This window comes from Budorcas taxicolor, chromosome 2, assembly GCF_023091745.1.
Source record: "Budorcas taxicolor isolate Tak-1 chromosome 2, Takin1.1, whole genome shotgun sequence".
Lineage (NCBI taxonomy): Eukaryota > Metazoa > Chordata > Mammalia > Artiodactyla > Bovidae > Budorcas > Budorcas taxicolor.
In genome coordinates this window covers 91,543,174-91,568,008 of record NC_068911.1, presented here as the reverse complement: position 1 = coordinate 91,568,008, position 24,835 = coordinate 91,543,174, and the positions used below count along the sequence as shown (strand labels likewise).

General features: G+C 43.4%; 1 protein-coding gene across 1 annotated transcript in view; it reads left to right on the top strand.

The window, feature by feature from the left end:
* KIF5C (kinesin family member 5C) overlaps nt 1-24,835 on the top strand; it is a 147,568-nt gene that overhangs the window by 99,473 nt on the left and 23,260 nt on the right. The window contains exons 11-15 of the mRNA XM_052662602.1: nt 534-682; nt 10,818-10,993; nt 16,466-16,534; nt 18,161-18,367; nt 20,534-20,680. Of these exons, the coding sequence (XP_052518562.1) occupies nt 534-682; nt 10,818-10,993; nt 16,466-16,534; nt 18,161-18,367; nt 20,534-20,680 (748 nt within the window). The remainder of the gene's footprint in view (nt 1-533; nt 683-10,817; nt 10,994-16,465; nt 16,535-18,160; nt 18,368-20,533; nt 20,681-24,835) is intronic.

Sequence of the window (24,835 nt, the reverse complement as noted above, 5' to 3'; positions counted from 1 at the left end):
TCCGTATGTATATTGTTAGGAGAAACTGTAAACTCTAAGGCCAGAGACCTTGTCTCGTTTATCTTGATAAATCCCCAGTGTTTCATAGACGTTAATTGAATTGAAAGGAAGCTCTTCTTGGGCAGAGGACTCTGAAAGTGGCATGCAAGATGCTTAAAGAGGATGCTGAATGTCTGAAAAAGCTAGGCTATCGCCACAGGGGGGTTCTAAGAACATAGGCCAAAGTTGTAGCAGCGAGAATAGAAATGGTGGCAGAGGAAACAGAGAAAGACTCGAGATGAATTCGATGAAAATCCCATTGGGTCTAGAGATAGGCAGGAGGGAAAGGAGAGAAGAAAAGGAAAAGGTGAGTTTTGGAGCCTTAGGAATAGTGGGGCCATTAAAGCAGGGTGGTAGGAAAAGCTCTAGCATCCTTCTTGCTCCCTAAGACCTAATTTTCTGGTGTGAAAGGAATTTGAAGTTTAATTGTATTCATGATTTAGCAAATGCTAGTAACTCTGCTCAGAATTTTTCCCTTGTGGTTTTCACACCAGGGCTAAGACCATCAAGAATACTGTCTCCGTGAACCTGGAACTGACAGCTGAAGAATGGAAGAAGAAATACGAGAAAGAGAAAGAGAAAAATAAGACTTTGAAGAATGTTATCCAGCATCTGGAGATGGAGCTAAACAGATGGAGAAATGGTAAGGACGAAGGAGGTGTGAGTGCGTGCTTTTTTCCCCCCATGACTATTGATGTCCTGGGACACTTGGGAAAGAGTGGATGATGGTGGAGCTTGGTCTGGCCTTTCGGCAAGCCGTGTGAACAAGCAGGTGTTTTCCCTGGCTCTGATCCCTGCCCCCACCCTGTCACTTGACTGACATCCATTCCTAGTGTGGGCAAGTGACTGTCTGCAAGCTTGCCTTAATCAGCTTCCATTGAGATGTGCCTCTATTCATTACTGTAATTCACTCTCCGGTAGCCACATTTGAGGTGTAGAGGGTGGTGTTTGAGATTTTGGGGTTTTGATTGCTTTTGATTAGATGAAAAATGTCATTCTCTCCTCTGTGAGTTTTATAATTGATTTGGAGTTAAAAGTCACCTCTGGCAAATGTTTGCTTTTTTTTTTGGCCCAACTCATCTTCATGCTCTGCTTCTTCAGAGCTAGAAATAGAGGATTCCTGAAGAAGCTCGGTCCTAAAATGGAGTCTCAAAGGCTTGTTTCGTGACTCATTTCTCTTTTTCCCTAAAGCATTCTCTTTGGTGTGTTCTCCTCAAAGAAAATATCTTAGAGAGCTGACGTGCAGTGGTGGGTGGACTATGGGTGAGGTGTTGGAGAAGGGTTTCCATGTACAGACAGATCATTTCAGTGGTTTTTGCTTTGTGTTGGAGGTTAGCAGGCACAAGTCCTTTTTCTATCCGCCATCCCCCCCTTTTTTCCCCATGGAAACAAGGTAGCTTGGTGTGTGTGGTGGGAGATAGTGGATGGTTGGTGTTGGTATTTATTTCAGATGCTGCATCAGGTCTCAATCTTGGGTGACTGTGGGAGCCTGGCGGCTGCTGTGCAAAATCCAAAAGTAACCTGCCTGCTTGGAAGTGCACAGTTAGCAGCAGATGTCTTATGATTATATGCTTGCCTCTGTTTTTGCTAGGAGGGGTGGGTGTCAATGAGCTACTGTTCAATTGAAGAACAATTACGTGGCCAACCAGGATTCAAGAGAGCCTCAAGAAATGACCTAGTGGCCTAAATAACACGATTCTTTTCTTTGGGGGCGATTTTCTAGCTGCACATGTGTTCTGAAAGCTGCTAGAATAATTGAATAATTCAGCATCTGCGGCTGGTGGATGACTTCTTGCAATTTGGCAGTAGGAGAGTGTGGAGGGGTGCTTGGAAAGGCGGGGAGCACCCTGTGAAATTTTGTTCTATTTCTGCGATCCTCTTGGGTCATTTCTCTGCTGGACACCTGGAACATTCAATGAAACCTTTTGGCAAAAGAGGGGCACTGGCCTTAGAAGCATCATGATGTAGGCAACTAACCTTGTTCTTTTCTTTCCTGTCCTTTGCCAAGCACCAACCCAGCCCTGCAGTTTTCCATCCTTCGGTCACTGTCCTCTCGGGTCTGCCCACTGCCCTTTTTGCCTGGCCAATGCTTATCTTTTTATCTCTTTTGGTTACTCTGCCCTGCTCTTGAACTAGTCACTTGGCCTCATTTCATCCACTTTGCAAATCTACTCAGAAATCTACTGTTTTTCACATCCTGTGAGGTGAGATCCTACCTAAGCCCTTAACTTACATAATTCAGGAAAACTAACATGTGCTTTCTGACACATGATAGATTTTCGTAAGTGTATGTTAAGTAAACCTGTGTTAAAGGCAGTGCCGGGGATTGGAGGGTGAGCAGTCAGCCACGGTCTCTGCCCTCGCAGAGCTTACAGGCTGGTGAGGGAGACAGTCTCCAAGCACGATCACTACATGTGCCAAGAAGGGAGAGGATAAAGTGTCGAGGGCAATTACAGAAGAAGGCCCTGAGCTTGACTCGAGTCAGCAAAGGTTTCCTTCAGTAAGTTCCAAGAGAAACAGAGCAGCTGGTTGAGCACACTAGGAGGTGAGGGTGGAAATGGGGGTGGGGTAGGGGAGCCAGGCTTACATGCCCTGAGGGGCGGGAGCATGAAGGCCAGGGTGGAGAGCTGGCGTGGGCCAGCTCCGAACTGCGATGGGCAAGAGCAGCAGGCAAGTCTGGGCAGTACTCGTTCAGGATTCTGGTCATTATCTCAGAAGCAGTGAAAAGCCATTCAAGGATATCGGATGATGAGATTTGCCTTTTTGAAGACCCATTGGTTGTGTTGGAGGGTGGACTGGAGGGCCTGGGAAGAGCACTGGGACCTGCGGTGGCCCTCCAGGCCTGAGACTTAGTCGCTGAATTGAGAGACAGGGTGGTGGAAAGGGAGAGAGATGGGCAGACCAGAGAGGTATTTAGGAGGTGAAACCAGCCAGGCTTGGTGAGGCTGGTGGCTGTAGGGAGAGACAGCGTCAAGGTTTCTGGCTTGGCAGGTTGGATGGAGGGCAGAGTCACTCACTGAGACAAGAAATGGGGGAGGAGAATTGGAAGTGAGAAGTGGGAGATGATGAGGGGAGTTTGAGGGGAGTCTGTGGAATATCCAGGTGAAAATGCCAGATAAGAAGTTATGTCAGAGTGTCTGGAGCTCCAGGGAGCTTCTTGAGTGATGAAGAAAAATATGTGGGTCGTGGATTTTTTTTTTAATGTATGGCTAGCATAATTTTCATGTACATTAAATGTGAGGCATTTTTAAAGTCTTTATTGAATTTTCTACAGTATTGTTTCAGTTTTATGTTTTGATTTTTTTGGCGGTAAGACATGGGAGATCCTACCTCCGATCAGGGATCGAACCCACAACCTCTGAGTTGCAAGACAAAGTTTTAACCACTGGACTGCCAGGGAAGTCCCTGGGAGTCATGGATCTTTAGGACATAATTGAAGGTATAGGTAGGGATGAGGTCCTTTCTGGACTCTGAAGAGAGGAGAGGGAAGAGGAGAGGGAGGTTCTTGAGAGACCCCTCCATTCATCCCCATGTTAACATGTAATCACTGAGTGATTAAGAGAAGGGAGCTCTCTGGAGTTCTGTCCTGCAAGCTCACATTTTAAAGGATTTTTTTTTTTTTTTTCTGGAAGTGAAAGTTTTCAAATATAGAGAACCTACTGAAGTGGTATAAAACTTTCAGACAGGAAGTGAGGCAGGTGGAGGCATGGTGAGGTGGTCCTTTGACTGGGTGTGAGTGAAGGATTATTTTAAGGATTAAGTACTCATCCAACAAAAACCCAGAGGCTTTCTGTTCTGTTTGGAGACCATGTGTCTCTTTTAGGCAGGATATGAGACTTGCCCAAGCTGACTCCACAGGGTGCTCCTGAGTTCATTCTTTTCCTGTTGTGGGCGCATCCTGCATGCTGCCCTTGTGGTTTGTGTTTAGGCTGGGGAGATGAGTGTGAAAAGAAGGGACTGGAATTTCCCCCAGTGTGTCCTTCCTGTGCATTCTGATTCCTCATGGTCACGAGGGCACGGCTGCGTGGTGTCAACTAGAGAGCTGGAATTTTGAAGGTTCAATCCCTAGGTTAGGAAGATCCCCTGAAGAAGGAAAGAGCAACCCACCCCAGTATTCCTGCCTGGAAAATCCCACAGACAGAGGAGCCTGGCGAGCTACAGCCCATGGGGTCACAAAGAGTCAGACATGACTCAAGTGATTCAGCACACACTTGGAGAGGGGTGGGAAAGGTAAAAGAATATGATGTCTCAGTGGCCAGTCTGGTCCAGGCAGATACCATAAATAAGTGAAGGGAGGTACATCTGATACAGTTGCCGCAGGAGAGAGCATTCCCTGCCCAAAGTCATTCGAAAGCTGTGAAGTACTCTATTACATGCTGGTAGTCTGGTCCCTACCCCACCCCACCCCACCTGTATGCTCCTAGCTTAATGGGCTACTTCAGATGCGAGCCTTGCCGTTTTCTCCCCTGGGTATAATACAACATTGATCCTCAGCATATTGACCTGTGGCTCATAATGCATGTACTACACCAAGCCTTAATTCATTTCTGCCGCTGCCATTCCAGCACTATGGCCCGGGGCATGTGCTTGGGGGCTTAAGGGGGAGCACACCTTGTTTTTATAAATTAAGAGTGGGGAGAACCATCCACTCTCCTGGCTCCATTCCCCACTGGTCCAGTGAGGGTTCTGAAGATAACAAGAGAAAGGAGAACTGTATTGTGTATCTTGTAATAATCCATAATAGAAAAGAATCTGAAAAGGAGTAGATATATATGTGTAACTGAATCACTTTGCTATATACCTGAAAATAACACAATGTTGTAAACTAACTATGCTCCAATTAAAAAAAAAAAAAAAAAGCTATGAGAGACTCATAGAAGTAAAAGAACAGCTGAGGAATGGGGCTTCTGAGGGGCCACACCTCAAGTGAATCCTCTCTGGATGTGTTTCTGTCCTTGTCACGTATATTGGAGACCCAGAGCCCCAGGAGAGAAGGAGATTGTGCTGGGTGGTGTGCTTGGGCTGGGGAAGGACAAGGCACCCTAATGTGTTGTCTGACCACAGCTGCACTCGTACGGTGAGGGGGTGGGTAATTCTTCATCATGCAGTCGAGGTGCTGTTATGAGAATGGGTGTTGAGTGGCTAAAAAACAATGCATGTCCACCAGAATGTACTAGTGACATCTTGTGGGCTGAAATCCATGGGCAGACTCTCTTCAAATCTGGAGGCTCTGTTGGCAACTTTTAGCCTCATGGAAATGCATTCAGCCTACATGCTTAAGGACAGATAGAGGGCGTGGGCAGCTGTCAGAAACAGGATCTTTCTTTTTTTTCCCTACTTGTTGATCATATGTATGGAAAGGACTCAAACCATCCTGTAAAGGAGTTGAATTCAGCTTCCAGTCCACCACTGCCTGGTCCCTGCTCCCATCTCTGGTCCCTGCTCAGTCTACCAAGAAGACTCTGGACAGGAGGATGGGGAAGGAAGGCTGAGGGCCCAGGGCCATGATGCTAGAGGAAAGTTGAGTCCATTGTTTCCTGTTGTTGCTAGGTCAGTCTTTACCCATGCCCTCTTCTCTGGTACGTCTTTGAATTTTGTCCTTTAAAGAAATGACCACTTTTTACAAGAGCTTAAGTCAGAGAAGGATCCCTGAAAATCTGAGTGTCAGACGTGCAGGGAAATAATCTGAGGATATGGTGCATCTACAGTGTGTCTTGCATAATTAAATATAATATTAATGAACAGAGTGGGTACAGTCATGCAAAGAAACTATTTCATCACAGGCTGAGAAGGTGTGGAAAAATCAGCAATCTCTAAAGCAGATTGGTTCTCCAGATTTAAAACCTGCCAGGACAGTGGCCTTGGTTCCCTAAGTAGCTAAATCTGTAACCTTGAGGCTGGTGGGTGCTTTGTGGAACTGTGCGGGCTCTGCAGTTGGAACACAGTTTGCTCCTGGGGCATAAAATATTTAGAAGATGTGCCACTCCTTGGATTTCTGATTATTGTAGAAGCTCAGAAGTTAGCATTTCATTTGAGAGATCTAATTTGTTAGGCTCTCTTCCTTCTTTCGAGAGACAACCAAACACTCGTAGAAATGCTGACTGCTAGGAGAATCGTGTGGCCTGTGTAAGAAGAATGTAAAGCAGATGCTGACTCCTGGGTAACCAGTTTATTAGAAAATTACTGCAGAAGGGATGAGAGAATGTCTTAAGCGTCTTACAATATTTTGAGCAGCTAGGGTAAGAGATGCTACGTGTGTGCAAAATAATCCCATAAAGAAATGAGTTTTTTTTTTTTTAAACCTTCCATTTATATAATGACATCTCGTATCCTGCTGCTCTCACCCTTCTGGCAACTTAAAAGATTTCCTTTTTCGTTTCTTTGATATAGAAATTACCTGCCATTAGCTCTGCCACTGGGCCTGTTTAATTGGTATTAAAAGAAAGTACCTCCTTTGCCAGATCTGATCTGGTTTCTGGCGGAAGCTGTGAGTGACCAGCCAATCTATGCCCTGGAGTTGCAGAGAGAAGGCAATTACCTTACTATATTCTCCGGAGGCTTTAGGGGCTTGACTTATGAAAAGGATAACTAGCTTGTTGCTATTTCATGTGTGAAATTTTAATGAATTACTGGCAGTCTAATGGTTTTCTTTCTTTTTTATTTTATTTTTTTAACAAAAACCCAAAAACCCTGTTTTAGAATTTTTTAACTAATAGTGCTAACAAGATTTTTTGATTAGTCTGTCATTCTTATTTATTGCAATTGATGGATTTCTACTTTTTGTGGAAATGTTATTTATGGCCTCTGGGGGTTTTACTTTTATAATTAAAATGCTCTGTAAACCTTATAGGTGTGCTCCAACTAAACACTTCTGTGTACACACAAATCTCTTTAGTCCTTAAAGGTAATTACATCTGACAATAGGAAATGCCAGAATGCTTATGTAAAGAAGGAAGTCTTTTCTTGAGGTGGGGGTTGGGGGGGAACCTTTCATTCTAAAAAATAAGATGCTTTACAATATTACAAGCCCTTTCTCTATGGACAGCAAGTATAAATCCTCAAGGGATAAACTAAGAGAAATTTGCTTTTCACATAAAGGAGAGTAAAAATAAAAATAGATACTGGTCTTCGTTTGTGGTCCTTTCCCCTTCTCCTACCACCAGATTTCAGGGCATTATTTCTCCAGGATTTGTTTGCAGCTGTCTTCCACGTTATGATTGGTTATTCTGTAATCACCTGGTGGGGGCTTCTCTGGAGACCCGGTCTACTGCAGTGCAGGGAATATTCTCCATTAATGCCGTGAGATTGCCATGGAGACAGATTGCCTGGTGTCGGGTCCTGCTGAGGGTTGGGAATTTACAATCCCCAGACGTGTTTGTGAGCTGGACAGTGTAGTTACCAGGGACGCTTCTGGAAGTCATTTTCTGGGTCCTTTGAAGGGCAGCAGTGTTTGGGAAAACTGGCTCTTGATTCCTCCCTGGGCAGGAGCTGTACTCTCCCTGGCAGACACCCGCTGCTTTTGTTGCTGTGTGTTGCTGCTTTGTTCTTCTCGGCCCGAAAGACTGCTGCAAAAAATAATCTTGACTGCCTGACCTTTAGAATTAAAACTGGGATGGGCTCTCTGTTCAGATGTTGCTTTGTGGGGGACATGTTGATGCTTTGATTGAGAGAGTTGTTCAAGGGAAACCAGAAGGCCTGGTATAGGTTTCAAATATTGTTTTCATAATAAAAATAAACCCGAAAGGCACTGTCACGGCTATACTGTATTTTATTTTGGGAACTGAGCTCTAACCACTAAAGGTATTGTCAGGACCCCAGAGACACTAATCTCAGAATAAGTAAAAATAATATTTTATGTACAAACCCTGAAACGTTGACACCTGGTATGGGAGTGGAGGGGATAAGAAATGGATTTTTGTGTTTTTTACACACACTGTTTTAATTAATCTTTAGAACGATGCCGTGTTCAAAGCACTGGTATTTCCTTGCCTTTACAGAATACAAAGCCAGAAGTTAAGTGGGAGACGGCTTGTGATTAGCCGAATCTGCGGAAGGTGCAGGCGGCTGAGTGTCCCGCTATGGCCCTGACCGTGTTTATGTAGCATCTGTTGGTCACTTCAGGTGCCTCCCAGAGCAGTGCTTACTGGCTTGTTGAACCTTTCTAATCTGGAACAACCGTGGTTGTACTTTGTGATGCTACAATTTTTCAGTGCCAGAAGAGGGCAGCTTTAGGGGTAGTCAAGCCTGTGGCTTTTGGTTACAGCAGGTCACCCACTGCTAGGTTGTGGGGTTCATCCCTGACTCCTCCTCCCACCAAACAAATGGAAATATGCACTGGATAACTCCTTGGAAACAAAAAATCTGAAAGTCATTCAGTTGTGTCTGACTCTTTATGACTCTGTGGACTGTAGCCCACCAGGATCCCTTGTTCATGAAATTCTCCAGGCAAGAATATTGGAGTGGGTAGCTATTCCCTTCTCCGGGGGATCTTCCTGACCCAGGGATGGAAGCTCAGTCCCCTGCATTGCAGGCAGATTCTTGACCATCTGAGCCACCAGGCAAGCCCCAGGCAACTCCTTAGCTGACCCAGTCTCACGGTATCACTGCCTCTCTGGGCATTCGGAACCAAAGAGCAGAGGGTTTCCGATGCCTCTTTCAGATGTTTTTATGTCATACCTCTGGACTTGGCCTCAACTGGCCTGTGGACAGTATGACTATATTCTGCCTGCCTTCTGGTCCAGTGCAATTAAGAATTTCCTCTTTATAAGATTTAACTGGAAGATCAGTTCATACTGCTCTGGATTGCCCTGTTCATAAATTTCAGAAGCTAGAACTGAAAAATTAGATGTACAGTCATGATCCAAGTGGGAGAAGGACATTTACAAAGTGTTAATGGTGAAATTCTCTTAAGAAGGAACAGAATTGGGAGGTAGAGGTGAAAGAGGGCTTTCAAATTTTAGTATATACTATACAGTTAGAAAAAGACACATATTTATATTTATAATTTTATATTTATAATGTTTTAAACAAACAGAAAATAAAACTTGTAAACTAAATAGAACACTGTACAGCTTTTATAGCCCATGGACTTAGCAGGCTGTAGAGAATATAGGTGCTTTAATTGGATGAAATCCAGTTTGCACACTAAGATTGCTGATAGATGCTTTAAACCAAGAATTGGAACTGAATGAAATATTGACTTGGTTCAGGTTCAGTTCAAAGGCTACTCTGATATTCTGGTTTTGTTTCAGGTCAATAATTTTAGAAAAAGGCTTAGGTACAGCACAGTCCAGCTGAGCTTTAGAAGAAAAAACAGTTGGCTCAGTTTTATATTCAGCAGAGTAATAATTTATTCCAGGTTTTGGCTCAAGTTGCTGCTTCAAATGGAACTGTGATATCAAGGTGAAATCACTGAGTGTTAGTTTTGTTTGACCTGGAGGCCTATGGTACCATTTTGTGATTATCGAGTGAGATAACGGAGTCTTAAGCAATAAAGCTAACCCATCACAAAGTGCTTTGTTTATATTGAGATAAATGTACACGGTCAGTGTTCAGGGGGTTTCTCGAGATGTGATGTATACTGTTCATGAAGCCATGGATTAGGAGTTAAGTTCTGCCATTTGTCTTTGGGTGCCTTTTGTTGTTGTTTTTTCTTTGAGAAATTCCCTCTGGCTCCGGACAGTTTTCCTGGGGAATTTCCACAGAATGCATTTTACGGGCTGAGAACTGGGTGAGGCCTGGAACGTTGCAGACACTCACTGATTGTAGCAAATTGAGTGTGAAGCTGATGGTAAACATTGTGATGGAAAAGTATGTTTGGTTTTGATTTGCTTTCCAAGTAGATATTTAAGCTGAGCTGAATGCTTTCCATAGACTCCGTTTTTGCAGTCTGTCTTTGCGAGGTGGTTTTCTTGTTGGGGATAGCCCTCGGCCGGTTTAAGAACTTCCCCTTTTCGCTCAGTTGGCACAGTCACATTTGGTACTGTTTCCTTCGAAGGCACCAACACTGCTCCTCTGCAGACTGAGAAGCAGGGAGGAGTCTGCATGGTATTCTTGGTGGGCTGCTTCTTCTTTCCTGGGACTACCTGATATCACAGGAAATTATTCTATTTGAACTCTCCAGTCCGCCAATTAACTCTGACTTCCTGGGGGAGAGAGTGGTAGTGGAAGTGTGTGTGTGTGTGTGTGTGTGCGTGTGTATGTGTGTGTGTATAATGTCAGTCAGAGTTCCTGGGTCCTGGGGCCACCCCAACTTCCTCCTTCAGAGTCAGGGATTCTCAAAGCGTGAATATTTGGGCCCTACAGTGTTCTGTTAACAATGGTGAATTTGTTCCTTGACTTGGCTGTTGCTGTTAATGAAACAGTAACCTAATTAATTGTAACTAGAGTGCCTCAGAGGTGTGCTTCCCTTTGAATCCATCACCAAAGAGAACATAATTCTAGTAGAGCCCCAGCATATTCCTCAACAAAAGAAAAATGTTTGCAAAAAATTCTGGGTATCGCTGCAAAGTTGGATTAGTTGAGAGCTTGCATGGTTGATGGAGCCAGTTTACATCAGGAGCAAGGGGGTGTTACATAATCTTCCTCCTTATACTCGTTTTGGTCAATTAACTACGACCTTTCTTGTCAAACAGGGAGACGACAAACTATTAACTTTAAACAGCTCCTCATTGTGTCCTTTGTGTCTTTTTCTTGGAATGACTATTTTTGTAACTTTTTCTGGAGGGCTGCATGCTAAATTTCTTCAATGCCTAACTCCTCTTGGCTGTGCTTTGCAGGAGAAGCTGTGCCTGAGGATGAACAGATCAGTGCTAAGGACCAGAAGAATCTAGAGCCCTGTGATAACACGCCCATCATAGACAACATTGCTCCCGTGGTTGCTGGCATCTCTGCAGAGGAGAAGGAGAAGTACGATGAGGAGATCTCCAGTCTCTACCGACAACTGGATGATAAGGTCTGTGGTCAGAGTTTATAGACCTCACACTGGTACAAAAGCTAAAGGTAGCAGGTCCTAGACTTACTGGCTGGAAGTAGCTCAAGCCCCATGCAACCTGATGTAAGACTGAAGACTGATGTTTATGTCAGTTTTCCTAATGCTTACCCTAGCTCTTTATTGGGCTGTGCTGTGTGCTAAGTCGCCTCAGTCCTGTCTGACTCTTTGCGACCCCATGGCTGTAGCCCACCAGGCTTCTCTGTCCCTGGGATTCTCCAGGCAAGAATACTAGAGTGGGGATGCCAGGCCCTCCTCCAGGGGATCTTTCTGACCCAAGGATTGAACCAGCATCTCTTATGTCTCCTGCATTGGGGGACGGGTTCTTTACCACTAGCGCCACTGGGGGAACTGGATTCATGGGGAATGGAAACTTTCATGGAAATTTGATTGAAAGATTGGCCTCAGCAGACAGAATCTTTACATCTAGAAACTGGATGGGACCTTATCATAGCATGAGGGTGGAGGGTGAGTGAACTTTGTTTAATTCTCCCTTCTTTTCTTCTCTGGGCTTGTCTGTCACCTCTTGGAAATTCCAGCAGTGTCCCAGCTCTAGGGGCAAAGGTGGTGGCTCCCAAAACTCAAGTGTGCACTTTGATCATGTAGCTCTAAGGTCCTGGAATGAGGAGCCGGTAATAGCATCAGAAAGGGGCATCCTCTTGAATGAAGTCGTTTGGATATGCTGATTAGGGATGTCCAATTTCTTGACAGACTTTTGGGACTCAAAGAATCCTGTCAGTGCACAAATTGGAATAAAGGAAGAGAGATCTTGGAGGACACTGTCTCACTCATCCCCAGTGAAGGTCAGGTTAGGAATCCCAGAGGCAAAGGAAATTAAATTGATGTTTCACGTGACCTTGGCATATTGCCCTTGGAATGCTTAAATCCTTTCAGTTCATTTCATCCAGGCTGCTGGTATTTTTAATCGGATTTCATCTTTCCTGCTGTGATTCAGCTCAGAGTGCTTGGGGACACCTCTGGCTTGGATAGAACAGCTTTGTTATGTTAACGTTGTCATTAATCTTACAAGACTCTTTCTTCTGAGTAAAGCTCAGAGTCTGGTCTCACCTTTACAAGGGAAATGTGACTGCTTGCCCTAAGGAAGCTGGTTCTCTTTGTGCTTGTGGCTCTGGGAGTTTGCATTATACAGTGTTAAACTGGGGTCACCTTACCCTTTGGGTGACATATTTAATAAGATATTCATGCTGTGAGAGCTGGATTAATTACTTTTTAGGCTGTAGACATACTGTTACCCTTCTCTTTCTACCCAGGTATTTAATGTAAAACCTCAAACAAAGTGAGAGAAAAGGGAGATCAATAAGTAAGTGAGCAGTCTCTGTGGATTTTTTTGTTTCTCCGAAGAAATGTTACTGTTGAAGCATATTGCAATTTTTTTTTCTCATTTAGAATTGAAGGGTTCCTTTTTAGTATCCCCAAAGAATCCTGGATGTGGGGTCATAACCTGATTCTGCCCTCTGTTCTCTACAAATAGAAACCAAACATGGTTGGAATTGGGATCTTTTTACCCTGGTAGCATGAGGATTTTTCATGGATCTGAGAAAACTTTAGAGTCTTGAATTCGGCATCTGAAATGTAGGCAATGCCAGGCCTTGGCAGTTTTCAGTTGGTAGCTGGCAGAACTGACCCTGGAGCTCTGCCTCCTAATTCCTAGCCTAGGACATTTTCTGTCATATTCCTTTCCTTTAGTGTATGTTTTGAAAACCCTGGTAAGCAAACATTTTGAGATTAGCATTTGTGGTCCATCACAGGGTGATGCTGAGAGATCTGGGAAAGGACTTGAGCCCCAAAGCCTCAGCTTGGCTGGGGGACACTGAAGCTTGTCATGCCATTTGTATCTCTACCCATGGATGGCCTGGGTATGTCTTATCAGGTGTCATTTTTATTTGTCTGCCTTTTAAAGTTCTAGAAGCTATTTCATGCTTCTGATGATGTTGATGGTTTGATACTTTTAAGAATACATGAGTTGGGACAGGGCACCTTCATAGATTATTAGTGGCAGTGCTGAAAGTATCTAGGTTTAGATAAGATGCTAGCCCAGGGTGCTTAGATGACTTACATTGCCTGGAGGTGGCAGAGCTACAATGAGCTTACACATCTTCTGACTCCCAGTCCAGTTCTCATCCTATTTTGGCTTCAGCCTTTGAAATGAGGAACTTGTCAGTCCTAATGAATTTGTCTCGAATGTGCTGGAAGAAAGATCCTATGTGCTCTTCTTCCCGCTGCCCCCTCTGTCCCTCTGTGCTGCCCCTCCGTGCTGCCCCTCCAGGGGTCGAAGGACAGGTGCTTTTCTAAGGCAGTGCTGTGTGATGGAAAAGCAGGGACTTTAGAGTCAGTCCTGTGGCTTAACAATGTTGAGACCTGGGCTGATGACCCATCTGCTGAAGTTGTTTTTCTTATCTGCAACATGGAGCTCACATCTGTTACTTCAGAAGGTTGCATTGGGGAGTAAACGATTCTAGGACATAGCTGCTGCTGCTGCTGCTTCTAAGTCACTTCAGTCGTGTCCAACTCTGTGTGACCCCATAGACGGCAGCCCACCAGGCTCCTCCATCCCTGGGATTCTCCAGGCAAGAACACTGGAGTGGGTTGCCATTTCCTTCTCCAGTGCATGAAAGTGAAAAGTGAAAGTGAAGTCGCTCAGTCGCGTCCGACTCTTCGCGACCCCATGGACTACAGCCCACCAGGCTCCCCCGTCCATGGGATTTTCCAGGCAAGAGTACTGGAGTGGGGTGCCATTGCCTTCTCCGCTAGGACACAGCAGATGCCACTAAATATTAGTTTCTTTCTTTTCTATCTCCTCCCTTTCTGTTTGTTTAAGGGAGAAGCCACATGATGGGGGTATCTGAGGGTGGTGGTGCAGAGGTGGGCTAAGAGCGGAGCTGTTAAGACAGGCAGTTTGGCACCGGCACTGTCTCTGATTTCCCGTCACCTCTGCAGTGCTTCTGTACTGATGGAGATGTAAGAGCAGAACTAAGTGTAAGTAGGAGTTGAACTGATGGTATTCATTGAATCATTTCACTGAGTACCATTGCAACAAACACGTCTTTGTCATTAAGGGAGACCAGTAACCTACTGACAACTCACTTATTTCAAATACCAGAATGTTTTCTGAAAAGTGCCTGCTAATCCATTATCCACAGACCAGATCTCAACAGTTGGCATCGGAGTGAGCATGTATAAACACATTCTAAAAGATGCGCTTGAATGTATAGATATTGACTGCACAGCACATCTTCCTCTGAAAATTTTGAAAATTAAGAAAAAAAACCACAACACAACAGACTATGCTAATTCCTTAGAGAAGTTTCCTTAAGAAAGGGTAGGTGTAGGTTTGGAAATGGCTCTGACATAAGCGATTCATGTTGTCATAATGTAGTCCTTGGTCATCATCCTTTCCAGACAGGCTAAGGGCCCTTGATTTCTCCTGGTGCCTCAAACATAACCGTCTCTCTGCCCATCACCCACCAGGAGCGAGCCCACGTCATCAGGCTTTGAAATGAACACAGTATAAGAACAAAGCGCTTGAGCTACTATTCTGCCTCTCGTGATTTATGTCACTTGTAGCCATTGCTTATACGTCCCGGGGAAGAGGTGGCAGCTCTTCCATGTTAAACTTCTTGAGTCTTTTATGTTAAGTTGTTTAATATTTGTGCACTGAGGAACATAAACGCTAAAACCGTTCCTGGTAACTGACATCCTAAGTTTATATAGTTGAAGAGAAAATATGTCCAACATAATAGTCTTCCAGTTGGGGAAATAACTTTTTTTTTTGAGAGATTTCACTTACTATGGTATAATTTCCCTAATTCTCCTGCCAGAAATCTGACTTCAAGAGGAAAGCCATGAGTATTTTTTAGAACCATTAAAGAATTTTTAACTTGTAAAAAAATTTTCAAAACTTCAGGGTAAGATGTGCTATGGAGTCCATACCTATACATTCAAGTGCATCTCTTAGAACCTGTTGACACAGGCCTGATGCCAGCTGTTAAGATCTAGTCCATGGATAATAGATTTCTAAGCACTTTTCAGAAAACATTCTGGCATTTGAATTTTCCTATATATAAAACATAGTTGAGTTGGTGTTAAAAAGTTCAGTAGAAACATGATCTCCCTGAGCAGAGAAATAAGCCCAAAAGATGTTCTATACAAAGGAAAAGGAGACACAGATCTCATAATGTTAATGCTAGAATTTTCTTGCTCTGTGGAAAGCATCAGGCTGTGATAGTGGTTAATCTGATTTAAGAGGATGAACTGACACAACCGGACAGGCAGGAGAGTATCCTGGGGAAAACTGAGGACCTGCAACCCAGGCCCTTGACTTTCCCCTCGAGCCCCCACTCGGGAAAAGGAGGACAGCGCGGTACAGGTAGTCGTCTTAGGGGCTGCTGGTGGAAACACCTGGGCAGCTCCTGGCGCAAAGAGGAGCGCAGGACTAATGAACTGGACTGAACTCTGCTCGGGGTTTAGACCCCAGAAGCGTCATCACACAGGATGTTCTCTTGTTCCTAAGGTAGAGGCACGTGGGAAGCCGCGCTGTCTTTCTGCACAGGCTGCGCTTCACAATTTCCTTTGAACTCATGAAAACCTTTGTAACCAAGACTGAATCTCATGCAGTTAGGTGCTGGCCACCTGCCGCTTTGGACCACATCTAGGGAGGGGAGAGGTGGAGATGCTTACGCTGGGCCGTGGGAGGCGGCAGCTCCGGCTTTTGTGGCAGCAACACCTAGCGGCAGAAGCTGAGAGCAAGAAGAGCGAATTAGTCTGTGGGGAGATCCTTTCCCACTTCAGGGACACAACAGAAACGAAGCAATCGTATTTCTGCATGTCAGCTTCCTTGAGGTTTTTTCAGACTGGTAAGAAATTTAGCTCCTAATCAAAGGCAGCTTTCTAATGCCAAAGATGAATTCTGTAGTAAATGTTTCCTAGTCTAAGTAAGAGGTTTGAAGTGGAAATACTGGTCTCTTTCACCTGTCACATGGCAGTGTTCCCACTGACGGATGTGTTTGACAAGCTTCGGGACGTGTGCCTGTTACAGTACAAGTGGTTAGAGATTCACTCCCTAATTTTTTGAGCTAGGAATTCACTGTTAACATCTTTGAGTTGAAAGAGATAACTCCAGAGTCCCTTTCAGTTTCCAAGCCCTACATCGCTGATTTCTGGATGAGAAGGAATTGAGTTGAATGTGGAGGATATTGATTTTCCCAGAACATCTAAATGTTTCATCAGCTGAAAAAGGTGGGTGAAGTGGTATTTGAACCAATCTCTCATCTGCGAGGAGGCACCACACCATTTGCTTCATCTTATTAGCAAGCTTACAGCTGGCATCCTGGTATCTGACTGCCGTCCATCGAGAAACCAGGCTATCAAAAATGACATAACTAACCACAAAAAATTAAACATGATGTTTCGTTTCAGGATGATGAAATTAACCAACAGAGCCAGCTGGCTGAAAAGTTAAAGCAACAGATGTTGGATCAGGATGAGGTAAAGAATGCAATAACATTTTTTTTTGCAAAGTTCTTTTATGATGTCTGTTGTGGCTATTCCAGAAATTTAATTTGCAAAGAGTTTTTTTAAAAGAATCACTGAATCATGGAAATTTCTTGGTAGATTTCCTTTCAGTGGCTGCTAAAAGCTGATTTTAGCTGAATTTAGGAAATAAATGTCTGACTTGGTGGAGCTCTAGGGTTTTGAGAGTAAGTAACTGGTTGCTACACAATCTATGAAGAGCAGAGACAGAGGAGCTTGGTAGTGGGGCAAGGATGGCTACTTCCTCGTACCCAGGGCCTAGCACTCCTGGTTCATTCCATTTCAGCCTTTTCTCAGCTTTGCAAATCAGGTAACTCAGGTCTTTGATATACACCATGTTCTTGTGCTGTCTTGTAGGGAAAAAAATACTCAAAGAACAAATGTAGAATGTAGAGAAGAGGAAAGCAACAGAAGATAGGGGTCCAAGCGCTGTGTTAGTATATATGTGATACACTTACAAGGAGGCAAATTTTTTTCAGTCTCTCCCTGGATGGCACTCAGTTCTCTAGTATATGTCTTTATTATGTTGTATTTTGCCAAGTATTTTACAAACAGGAACCTAAGCAAAGAACAGATAGCCAATCTATCAAATATAGATGGTTCGTAATTCCCTTGCTGAGGGCCTAAGTATGCTGCCTCTTTTGTGCTTTAGGGTGTTTCCTGCGTTGTTGCTAAAATGCGATGGATTGGCTCATATGATACAGTTATAGCAAGTGGCTATGGTTCATGGCCCCAGTCCCACCCCTCTCATAGATGTAACACACTCTCTCACCATTTTCTTCTCTTCCTCTTTGTTGCCCGTCATCTCTTTAGGATAGTGATTATGCCCTCTGCGCAAACATTCCTCTTGGCAGGAACCATATTTAATTGATTTTCCTCTTCACTGTAGTTGAGGCTTCCATTAGTTTAGTGCTGCCTGCCTTCTCCCTCCCATTCTGTGGCTGTGCATCTCCAGCTTGGTACAACTGCTGTGATAAGCTTTCCTTTTTGTTACAGTGAAGACTCTTACTATTTTTCTATGCTGTCAAGACAGTCTCTGTTCACTATAGGCAAATCAGAAAATACAGTAAGCATAAAAATAATGAAAGTATCCATAAAGTCAGTCATTCACTTTTTTACTAGTATTAATGTGGAGGGCAAATTCTTCTGTAATCCATGATGAATATTAAGAAAAATTAGGGACTGCTTTTTTATACTGTTTTGATTGACTCTGAAATTGACCAGTTGACAATGTGAAAAAATGATAATAGTAAAAAGCCATGTAAGTATTATTATAGTCCTTGGAAATTACTCCTCCTCATCCTTTGTTCAACATGTGGAATAGTTAAAAAGTGTGATTCTTGATCTGTAATCAGTTCTTGGAATTAAGCTTATGCAGCTTTAAATACAAAAGAAACAGAAAGAAAGAGAAACATATTTTCAAGACAACATGCTGTTTTTTCATTTAGCATATGGTTATATAGTATGGTTTCTAGTTATCCTGAGCTTTTTCAACTTATTTTCTCTAATCTTTGGGTAGAGCACTGAACATAAACCTTTGAACATTAGCAGCACCAATTCCATGCCATCTAATTTCCCCAGCTTTTAGCTTCCACGAGAAGAGACTACGAGAAGATTCAGGAGGAGCTGACACGGCTCCAGATTGAAAATGAGGCAGCCAAAGACGAGGTGAAAGAAGTTCTCCAGGCTCTGGAGGAGCTGGCTGTCAATTACGACCAGAAGTCGCAGGAAGTGGAGGACAAGACCAGGGCCAATGAGCAGCTGACAGACGAGCTGGCCCAGAAAACGGTTGGAGCATTTGTGTGTGGGAGCGGGCCTTCCTCGGGTGCCATTCCTGTACTTCTATTGATATTTACTGACAAGACACTACGTAGCACGGCAGTTGGCTGAGTGGTTTTTCAGTGTTAGGCGCAGGTGCATTCTGTGAATCCTCCAATGATTGAAGTAGTTTGTGTGAGTGACTTGTCCACTTGCCCCAGATCTTCATGTCAGGTCTGTTTTATATCTGGGGGATTTGTAACACCAGAAGTGATGCCTTATAGGCTACTCAAGAAAGTGCAGACTTTGGAGCCAGAGAAATCCTAGTTAGAAATCTGACTTTAACTGTTAAGCCTTCGTCGAGACATGAATACTTCAGTGTTCATTTCCCTATCTGTAAAAATGGTGATAGTAACATGTTCCTTTCAGGGTATGGGAATTAGTGACAGTTTACATAAAACACTTAGCGTGGACCTGTGCATCATGCTACAGTATCAGCAAATAAATCCCAAAACATTGTATTGACAGGGGAGCGTGCAAGGCATGGAGTCCACTCTTCCTGTTTACACCTTCCTGAATGCAGCCCATTCCTTCCCCAGCGCTGCTTGTCCTCGCCTAGGACCTAGCTGTCCTGGTTTCTCTGTTGTCCTGTTTTTCAGCTAGTGCTTCAATCTGCACGCTTCCTAATTTTCAGATTCTCCCAGTGAGAGATACTGCTGGTTCTGCACAGGGAGCTAGTGGCAGAGGGCCAGTGAGCATTTGGTGAGGTGGCTGCTGGTGGAACGTGTCCATTTTTCCTTTTTCTACTTGGAAGATGGGCGGTGGGCAGCCGAGTGGCTGTAACCAGCTGCCCTTGGCACCTCAGTCCAATGGCCTGGTGTCATGGGATTGTGCCCAGTCTGCTTGGTGGAAAACCACCATCCTCCCAGCAAGGGGAAGTAGCAGATGGTGCAGGAAAGCGCCGATCTGTTGACCGTAGATGCTGCGGGTGGAAAACGCTGCTTATTCCATACATTCAGCTGCATGTAGGAAGGCTTTTTAATGTTTCCCAAGATAGGAACTACTGCTTCTGTGGATTTTGAAAACAAAATGAAATAAGCAGTGGCAATGCCTAAATAAAAACAAAAGTGAAAAATAGAAAAACAAAGCAGAAGTTACATAGGAAATAAGGAGACTTAGATTTCTCAGGGTTTACTGTTTTCTGCAGGATTTTTTAACCAGTCTGTGGTGCTTCCCAAAACAATGAAACGTTTTCCATGATACAAGTTTTATTTTCTGTCAGACCAAAGTACTACTAGACTAGTTTAGGGTACTATTTTTAGTTTGATTATTAAGAAATACTTGAGTAAAATAGTTGCATATGGAAGAATTACATAAATGTCTTTGCATTAACCTTTACAATTCTATAATTTATGCAGATTATTTTCTCTTTTGGCTGAGTTAATACCAAGAAACCAAAAGATGGCAAATTTGTTGATGCTGAGAGTTTGTTAAATTAGGTAGTTAAAAATACATGCATATTGGTAGCATACATGAAGAATGGGAAAGGGATGAATTTGTTAATGTTTGGTAGTAAAATGGGGCTTCTGGTATGTATATTTAGAAGCTATGTATATTTAGAAGCCATCTCCTGTTGAACCAGACTAAATTTGAAATGTGATGAACAGTGTCCAGTTCTGGTTCACTTGAAGATGGAAAGACTTTTTCTTGGTTGTTCTCTGAACTCATTAATGTCCCTTTGGGCCTTCCAGACCCATCTGTTATGAAGTCAGATGGGAATTTGGAAGTGGTCCCAGGGAGCAGGTTTGTTTGGAAGTGGAGGTGGAGACGTTTGCAGGTATGTTTGTATCCTGAAGAATGTGGACTGAGACAGAACATCTGGTAGGTCGGATTAGATGTGATTACACATTGTAAACATAAGGACTCCTTTTGAGCTTTATTTGTTTTTAATAACTTATTCCACTCACCTGGAAATTATCATCTGATATGCAGACAAATGACATATCAGGCCAAGACAACTTCCTCTTCTTATCAGAGAATGCAGAGCTATACCATAGTTCGGCTTAAAAGGACTCCTGTCGAAATTACCTGAAAGGATAAAAGAACTCCACCCTACATGATATTATTCTTGATGACACCGTGTGTATGAAATTGATGAGTGGCTCTTTAAATCTGTTGTTAAAATGTGTATTTCAGACTACACTGACAACCACGCAGAGAGAACTGAGCCAGCTGCAGGAGCTTAGCAATCATCAGAAGAAAAGGGCCACCGAGATCCTGAATCTGCTGTTGAAGGATTTGGGGGAGATAGGAGGAATCATTGGCACCAACGACGTGAAGACTGTAAGCCAGCCCCTCTTTTATCCTCTCTACCTTCTCTTATAATAGCACGAGTCTGAGCAAGCAGAGTCTGCGTTTATTCTCCTAAGTATCCAGTGCTTAGCAGGGCGTCTTGCATCTGCTGTGTGCTTGATCATATTTGAATGAATGAACGAAAAGCTGATTGAATGACTAAGTAAATGATTATTTTGGTTAAGGAGGAGAAAAGAAAAATTACCTTTCAATTATAGGAAATGTCCTCAAATCTTGGTTGGCCTTCTGTGAGTTGGTTTAGTCCTCAGGATTACATGCCAGTGTCACAGAGCTTTGGGACTGGATAGGTTAAACAAAAGTTCTACTCAGAAATGTTTCTCCTTTTTTTTCTTTTTAAGTTATCTATTTATTTTTGGCTGTACTGGGTCTTTTTTGCTGTGTGTGGGTTTTCTCTAGTTGCAGTGAGCGGGGGTTACTTTCTGGTTGTAGTCCACAGACTCTAGGTGCATAGGCTTCAGGAGTTGTGGCCCACAGGCTTAGCTGCCCTGCAGCATGCGGGATCTTCCCGGACCAGGACTGAACCCGTGTTCCTGAATTGCAAAGTGGTCTCAAGCAGTGGACCACCATGGAAGCCCTCTCCTTTTCTATGAAAATACAACAGAATGAAGGTCCCCAATCAATCAGTGTGAGTTAGGAAAGATTTCAGGTGGAAATAAGAGGATTCTAATGGTGGCTTAATAAAATAAAGCCATGTTTATTATTCACAGTATAAGAAGTCTAGAATCTTGTTATTTAAGTTGTGGTCTGCATCGCCCAGGAACTTGTTCTAACTAGAGACTCTTAGGCCCACCTCAGACCTACTGAGTTAGAAGCTACATTTTAACAAGAGTCCCCAGGTCATTCCTATGCTTCTTCAAGTTTTAGAAGCAACTTTTGGTGCAGGATCTCAACAATGTCAAGGATCCAGGTCTTTATTTTCTTTCTGTTTTCCTCAGCCTCATCTGTAGATTTTTGTCTCTTGGTAGCAAGATAGCTTCTGTAGCACCAATCATCATGTCCGAAGCAGGACAGGATGTAAAGCCAGACAGCTTTCATCCAGGAGAGAACTATATCCCGGAAATCCCCAAAGGCATCCCCTTATACTTTATAGAGGCCAGAATTGGGTCACATGGTCACCCCAAGCTGCAAGGGAAGCTGGGAGAGCAAAGAGAAATAGTTTTACTACAATGGGCTTAAACCAACCATGATTAACCCCGGGAGTGGTGTACATTAGGGCCATCGATAGCAAAGTTACAAGGGACGTGGCATAAAGTTGTCTATGAGTTTAGGAGTACAGGGAAATGAGAGTAAATACTGCCATCAATCAGAAACAGTTTGCCACAAAATAGACAGGGCATTGGAAAAATGAGTGACATCAAACAAAATAGCTCTCTTGAGGTATAATTGACATAAAATAAGCTGCATGTATTTATTTATTTGGCTGTGGTAGGTCTTAGTCGCCACAGGCAGGATCTCAGTTTTGGCATGCAGGGTCTCGTTCCCAGCCAGGACCCCCTGCATTGGGAGTGTGGAGTCTTACCCACTGGGCTACCAGGGAAGTCCCAGCTGCACATAACGTATACAGTTTGAGCAGTTTTGACATATGTGTACATTCATGAAACCATCATCCCCACAATAAGATAATGAGCATGTCCGCCACCTTCAAAAGTATGCGGGGCTATTTCTGGTTTCTAGTCTATTTCAGTGATCTGATCTTGATACCAGTACCATACTATTTTGATGATTGTTGTTGTTGTTCAGTTAATTACTGTAGGTTTATATGAACTCAAGACCTTCTGTGGAGTAGCCATTGATAAACGTGTGTATTTTATCAAGCCAGGGAATAGTACTATAGTATTAAACTTCTACCTCAAAGGTTAAAACCAAATTCTTGGAGTTTAGCCTGTTAGCCTTTAAAAGGCCGAATTATACTTCAGACTGCTTTGGAGGAACACTCAGGTTTTGAGTTGGAATTGTTAAATACTAGACAGGCCTCCCCAAATTACTTTTGTTTATGGACATTTCTGGGAACCATTGAAAGCTCTTCTTAGGTGGTATAACAGATCGAGGTTTAGAGCATATGACCTCTTATAAACCCAATCATTCTTTCATAGAACCTCTATTGTAACTGAATATTTAATGAATCTTTGCAAACGAATCTAATTTTAGCATAGAATTCTCCAGTACTATAAGATTAACCCTATTAAGTTCCAGTTCGGTGATTTTATATTTGAGGATTTATTTTTAGACGCATATGTTGGTGTTGAGCTATAAACTTCTGAGGTTGGGGTGATTAAATGGTCCTTGCAATATGAAGGTGCAGTTGATTTATGGGAAGTTGGTGCCTGCTGCTGATAATGATAAAGGAAGATATTTTTATGCCAAGTTCTAAAATAGAGCTGATGAAAAATGCTAATGAAATCAAGGAGTGTCTGGGTACTTTGGAATTTAAAAAGAAAGAGTCCTTACCTTTGGGAATATGAAGTATGATTGAGATTATTTTTAAGTACTTTGAATATTTTTAAGATATCTTTGAATTCCAGACATTGGATGCCCTAGTTAATTTCATTGATAACTTTCACTTAGATAGCATCATATTCTTAATCACTCTGGTTTTTTCTTACAATTATGATTTAGTTTGTAATTATAAGGAAAAAAATTCATCATGGCAATGAGCATTAAAGGAGAGTAATTATGTGACTTTGGGCAAGTTACTTTATTTATCTGGGTTTCATATTCCTAATTTGTAAAATGATGAGTCCAGATTATCTTGAAGATGGTCAGCTCAGGAACTGCATGAGTTATGCATCTATTTCTTAAATCTATCATCGTGGGTACAGATGCTTTTCTTATTGGCAATGAGTATTCAGTTGATATAATTCTTTTGATCTAAAAAATGAGATCAAGGAAATCTTTTTTGGTGATCTTGTATTTTTATTCCTAAAAATCCTATTCAGTCCCCCTGGTAGTGTTCTGGGGCGAGAGGGAAAGATGGCTGCCAGAGTCTCTCTCAGCCATCAGTTCTAGGATACAGCAGGCCTGAACAGCAAAGAAACAGAAGAACTCATATTTTTCCAGCTCGGTCATGTCTGGGGGCATTTTCAGAGTCCAAGCAATACTTAAGTCAACAAAGCAAGATGAGAGCAGCAAATGACAAGATGAGCCTGTGTTGGCTTCATCCAGGCTTATTAGTGAGCCTCCTCTTTTCATGTTCCAATGTCACCGGTCTTTCTTTAAGGCAGAGGTTTCCAGATTTCTAGCCACAAGCAGAATAGCAAGTTGAGGTTGAGTAAACGAAATGGATTGGATTACCTGCCTAGTTTTCTTCGGGCCTCAGGTCTAGCTGAGATGCAGGTGAAGAAATTCAAGCAGGTGACAGAGACCCTGGGCCCCGCTTCCACGAGGGACCTGGCTGTGGCTGGACCAGAGATGCAGATAAAACCGTTCTGGATCCTGGGCCTGAAGTCAGCCTTCATCACCGATAGCTCCCTTCTCATCAACTTCTTCAGCACAGCCTGCGGTCTGCTGGGGCTAGGGTGTGAGTTCCAGTCCCCACAGAATGGTGGCTGGGGTCCTCACCTCCAAGAGGGCTTGCTTCTTCATTCCCCTCCTGCTCCTCAGCCTCTGGGAAGCAACTTTATCATACCTTGGCTCTGTGCTGCACTCGTAAATAAAACTGACATTTCTAGACGCCTTTTCTTTTTTTTTTTAAACTGGGCTCCATCCCCTGGCCTGATTGGCTGCTGCTTGACAACCAACCCTCACAACAAAACCTCTGGCTCAGAGCCCGTAGCCGCTTTTTCTAATAGGGATTTTTTAAGTCCCGTTATGACTTTGTAGGGCTTCACTGGTGGCTCAAGCAGTAAAGAATCTCCCCGTGATGCAGGAGACACAGGAGACGGGGACTCGATCCCTGACCTGGGAAGATCCTCTGGAGAAGGAAATTGCAACCCACTCCTGTATCCTTGCCTGAAGAATCCCATGGACAGAGGAGCCAGGCGGGCTGCGGTCCATGAGGTCACAGAAGAGTTGGACAGAACTGAGTGACTAAACAGCAACAACAAGTGACTTTCTAGGTCTTAGAATGTGAACAGTCACTTCACTTACATTTTACTTGGCCTAGAAATGGCACCTTGGATGACTGCG